General features: G+C 45.0%; 1 protein-coding gene across 1 annotated transcript; it reads left to right on the forward strand.

The window, feature by feature from the left end:
- Nucleotides 1–416: 416 nt before the first annotated feature.
- Nucleotides 417–5,409, forward strand: barhl1b (BarH-like homeobox 1b). Its single transcript, XM_086053471.1, has 3 exons — nt 417–1,372; nt 3,248–3,470; nt 4,124–5,409. Exons 1-3 carry the CDS (start codon nt 910–912, stop codon nt 4,422–4,424), a joined length of 987 nt encoding a protein of 328 aa, XP_085909597.1. The 5' UTR covers nt 417–909; the 3' UTR covers nt 4,425–5,409.
- The last annotated feature ends 371 nt before the right edge of the window (nt 5,410–5,780 follow it).

The raw sequence follows: 5,780 nt of genomic DNA on the forward strand, positions 1-5,780 counted from the left end.
TTGACTTCTTCGCTTATTTTCCTTATTTCTCTTGTCTCTTAGTTGGAAATGATGATAAAATGTGGAGCCATCGCGTGGAGGAAGCAAAAAGTAGGAAAAGCAGTTCGTCGTAATAACCCCATTAGAAGCCTCATCAATGATGTAATGAAAGCAAACAGTGTGAAAATTGCCTGTAAACACTTGGATCGGAGTCTCCTGATGAATCCACTGTCTCTTTTATCAAAGTGAGGATGAGCCCGGTCGGGGACGTCAGAAGGAGGGGCTGCTGGGGGCGTGCGGCGCGGCGGGCAGAGGGGGGGTGGGGTGCTTGTGCGGTGGTGGTGGTGGTGGTGGGGGGGGGGGGGGGGGTCCACCGTCAGCCAATCAAGGCGTGTCACAGGGGACTCACGTGGACCAGACGCTCTTAAAACCTATAGCTCCTGACTTTTCCTCAACTTGCATTTTTCACCACTTCCTGCCGTTCTCGCCTTGGTTGGGACTATTTAACCCACTTTAGCGCAATTCGGCGCATCCGCACGCTTGGCGTTAGCGCGCTGGCACTTCCTCCTCTCCGCCTGCGTCGTGCGTTCAGCCTGCTCAAGAATGAGACGAGTTAACCCGGTGATCCATCTGGTGCCTGTCCATGGTGCTGAACCGGCTTCCTGAGTCTGCATGCTTAAGGTTTTTTTTTTGTTTGTTTTTTGTTGTTGTTTTTTTTTTCGGCTGCAGGCGTGAAATCGTCCGAGTTGTGCGCGATCGAAGAAATCCAATCGGACGCCCGAACTGGATGGACGACGCCAGGGGACTACTTTTATGATTATACGATTATACTCATGCAAGGACACTTTTTGGACCACGTTGACCAAATCTGAACTTGTCCCGAATCCCAAATGGTAGTTTGAGGAGCACCCGCGCCCGCCGCTCAAGACAATGGAGGCGTCCGCGAACGGCTCCAGTTTCGGCATCGACTCGCTGCTCTCCCACCGGCCCGGAAGTCCGCTGCCCAAGGGGGACAGCCTGGCGGGGGAGTGCCGCTCGCCTCTGGAGTTCAGCCCCAGATCTGACGTGGAAAGCGGCTGCTCGTCGCCGCCCTCGCCCTCGCCCTGCCGGCGGGAGTGCGCCGACGAGCTGGCCCCGAGGCCGGCACACGGCGTCGGCTTGCCGCCGCACCTGCAGCACGGGCCCGGCATCTCGGCCGGCTCCCAGCAGAGGACCATGACCTCGTCTTTCCTCATCAGAGACATTCTGGCGGACTGCAAGCCTCTGGCCGCCTGCGCGCCTTACTCCAGTAACGGACAACCCACGCAGGAGGCCGGCAGACTGGCCGCCAAGATTGCGGACGACTTTATGGAGAAAATCCACAGTAACTCGTCGTCGGACAGCGAATATAAAGGTGAGAACACACACACACACACACACACACACACACACACACACACTTAAACGTGCGGAATATGAAAGTGCTGGAATTGTTGCTGTCACACCACAGAGGAAATAGAACGACTAATATGCTGCCATGCCTTTCGTTTGTTTACATTTTTTTTCTTAATTTAAAAACAAGAAATAAATACAAAGTTTTTTTTGTTTTAACTGGGACATAAAATGACACACTACAATTGCACATTGTATAATAAAAAATGTATAACATAGACGGATGAGCAATTCATAATTCAAACTGAAACTAAATCTATTTTAGGGGAACATATTACAAATGTAGTTTCTGATCAAATCGGAATTATATTCAGGTTATCAAAGACTACGCTCAATTTGACACATGACTTGATCAATCTTTTACTTTCTGCATGGGGCGTGGCTGCGGTTACATTTTAATTCAAAACACGGCGTTTGCCAAATTAATACATCAAAAATAACAATACAGTTGGACTTTTTCCAAACTGTTTATTGCTGCTGATTTTTAAGTAACAAATAACAACCCATGATCTTTTGTATTATTGCCGCAGTAACAAAAAAAATCTAGTATATATATATATATATATATATATATATATATATATATATATATACACACACACACACACACACACTAGAAATTGTGATCCTTCTACTTTAATGTGTATAGAGGCAGCTGGGCAAAATAGGTGGGTGGGCGTTGGGAGGGGGTCAAGAGTGGAATATCCAGATGATAAAAAATCATGAAAGCTCGATCTGTTTCCGATCATGTCAGCCATAAGAAACATGTCACCACGCACTCACACTTCAATGAAGCGGAATCAAGTCCACTTCTCCACGCAATTAGAACTACGCGCACACGTGCACACACACGCATTTGAAGACACACACGAAAATGAAATCCCAAAACGCACGCTACGAAAAATCCTAAATTCATGTAAGCAAGTCATTCCGATAATAACACAATGGCGTTAATACTTCATTGCCGCCGTCATCTTGAGCGATCGTCGATATTGACGATCTCGCCCTGAGCGTGTTGTGTTCGTGTCCTGACTGACGGAAGACACCCACAGAGAGCCCTCTCCACGCGAGCTTTTGATTCCCCCACCAAGCCTCCTCCTCCAATAAATCAGAGAATTTGATGCAATTTGTCCGCGCCACTAATCACATTTGTTGGCACTCGAGGCCGAGCGGCTCTTGATTTCCACTCTTTTCCACGCTCGTGTGAAGTTCCCGCGGACGCGCTGCTCCCTTTCCCTGGTGGCTCAATTAGGAGGATTATTGTGCGGCTGCTGCCGCTTGCTTGCTTGAGACGACCCCAAAAAGATCCCCCCCGCCCCCTCTCTTTTTTTTTTCTTTCTTTTTGCGTGTTAAATCAAAGTGCTCGCCCTGACATGACTCCATGCAGGAGGGGGACGTCAACAAAAATCACATTGAGGGCTGCATATCGGAAGAGCATTGCGTTATTACAAAGTTAAAATATATTTCCTCAAGGACCAGTACAGGATAAAAATCATACTCTACAGAAGTCGGTCACGCGTTAGCTCACATTACAAATCAAAACGTTTTCGCAACGAGATGAAAGAATGTTCTATTTAAAAAAAAAAAAAATTACACATTTCGAGCTGATGAGCAAATGCAAGAGCATGCGTGTGCTTTAATATCAAAATATGAGTAGGCATTGAAAAATCAATACAAGATTAAAAAAAAATAATAATAAAATCCAATGCAATGGTGGGGTACTCTAATTTCATACGCACAAATATTTGAAAACAAACAAACAAACACACACACACTTTTCTCTCCAAATCCACGATTTGGATTCTGATGTACGCTCCATTTGTTGGCCACCATGCAGTGAAAGAGGAAGGGGACAGGGAGATCTCCAGCAGCAGAGACAGCCCCCAGGTGCGGCTCAAGAAGCCCCGAAAAGCCCGGACGGCCTTCACGGACCACCAACTGGCGCAACTGGAGCGCAGCTTTGAGCGCCAAAAGTACCTGAGCGTGCAGGATCGGATGGAGCTCGCCGCCTCGCTCAACCTCACCGACACGCAAGTCAAGACCTGGTACCAGAACCGAAGGTACGAGCAACAAAATCACACTGGGGACGGGGGGGGGGGGGGGAAATGTCGGGTGAACCCAAGATTTTGCGAAAATTGCCTTTCCTGCATTTTACAATACGAGTCAACAGAGCGCTTGCATGCGCATGCGGTAAAAAAAAAAACATCAGCAATTTTCATTTTCAAGTTGTTTTAGGCTTCCATGCGTGTTAATTTACAAAGAATGAGTGGGTCGTGGCATATGATATCATTTGATTTCTTTTGTTAATAAATACATGCCAAAATATGTTTCCCATATCGTGTTAGCTTGAGCGTGAATTTGTCCGCATGCAGCTTCGACTCTCGGCCATCTAAATGTCATCAATAAATACCCCGAAAACAACACTTTGGCCTCTGAATAATGCAAGCTTTGCATGTGTGCGTATCAATAATTCAAAGAAACCACTATATCTCCTCAATTATCTTGAATATGAATTATTCACCTGCGCCGAGTGGACGCCGACGTGTTTGGGTGTGAATACAAGAGGCGGCTTGAGACGTCAGATAAATATGTCAATACAATTAAAGAACGGCCCCGCCTTTTAATTACTCAGCTTGGAAAAGCGAACAACGTGCAACTTTTTTTTTTTTTTTCATTTTGATTTTGATTTTTTCTTATTATTTTTTTTTTCCAGGACCAAATGGAAGCGTCAGACAGCGGTGGGACTGGAACTGTTGGCCGAGGCTGGGAACTACTCGGCCCTGCAAAGGATGTTCCCGTCGCCCTACTTCTACCCGCAGAGTCTGGTGTCCAACCTGGACCCGGGGGCGGCGCTCTACCTGTACAGGGGCCCCTCGGCGCCCCCGCCCAGCCTGCAGAGGCCCCTGGTGCCCCGCATCCTGCTGCACGGCCTGCAGGGAGGCAGCGAGCCGCCGCCCCCGCCTCCGCTGCCCCCCATGTCCGGTGTGCTGTCCCGGCCGGCCCAGCAGCGGTGAGAAGCAAAAAATAAAGACAGCGCAAAAGCAAATCAAAAGAAAAAAGCGAACTCCTTAGGAGCTTTTATGGTGCGAATCCGAGACGCGCGGGAGGGAACTTTCAACTTATTTTCACCTCGTGGGAGCATCTCTTCTTTTTTGGGGGGAGGGTTATTTATGGCTTATTTATATTTCTGTATAAATAAAAGGCTCTAAGTTATGTATTTATTTAAATTCATTCTGTATTTTTAAAACATGCTGGTTCTTTCGTTCTATTAAATGCCACCTCTATTATTGTTGTTGTTGCTTTTTTATAAATCCTTATTTTGTTATTATTGCGACGACCCTGAGTGCATCCTTCTATCGTTTGAATATTTTGCTCTCTCGTCAATTATTAATTTGACTTGACTTGTAAAAACCTGTAAATAAGAATATTTTACATTGCATTGGACAGAGCTGATTTGTTCCCCCCTTTCTTTTTCTTTGAATCCATACAGTGTCTTTTTCACACCGCGGCGATGCAGCTGAGAGGCTCAATGCGAATATCATTTACAGGTGTTTAATTATGGCAATCAATATTTCGAAATGATTTCTTTTACAGTTGGACTTTTAGATTGAAGTAAAATGCCTATTCATTCATTTGCAATTTTGGCCGACGTCAGGCCAGTTCCTTGTATTAGTATTATTTTTTTTAATTACAACCTCCTCCCCCCGCCCCCCCCCCCAACAAATATTATGGGAGCCGAGTGCACCTGCTGGTTCAAGCAGCCTGTTGATTGCTTTAGATGTATTTGAACAGACGTTGTGATTTTTTTTTTTATGTTAACTCATATGAAGCCGTAATAACTGAACTGTTCTCCTCTCATGGTGGAAAAAAAATGTAACATTGCAGATGAAAGCTTGTGGAGTGGTTCTCGTTTCTCTTCCGTTCCTCGAGTTCCTTTTTGGTGAAATTTAAAGCAAGCGGTATATAGGATGGGCCATTTGATGTAAAAAAAAATTACTTTTATAAATGTGGAAATAAAAGTCTTTGATTTAATCGTGTGACTACTTATTTAGCAAGACCATGTCAAATTTCTAAACTGCTTGCGTGGAAATTAAAAGAGCAAGTAAGGGACCAACATTTTAAAAAGGATTACCGGTAATTCGACTCCCAAAATGACAACGACACAATTATTGAAAAATTCAACAAAGTCTAAACATTTACTCTGTCTTTATTCATGTTTTATCATAATCATGTTCATTTTTTTCCTCAGAAGTTTGCAGCTCTGATTTGAAAAAAAAAAAAAATCATTTAAACACACCAGAACATTCTGCAGTTATTAAATAATTCAACACGACAGGCTATCCTGAACGCATTTAAATATACAATTTGGA

The sequence above is a fragment of the Filicampus tigris genome, chromosome 15, assembly GCF_054856515.1.
Source record: "Filicampus tigris isolate MCC_2025a chromosome 15, RoL_Ftig_1.0, whole genome shotgun sequence".
NCBI lineage: Eukaryota > Metazoa > Chordata > Actinopteri > Syngnathiformes > Syngnathidae > Filicampus > Filicampus tigris.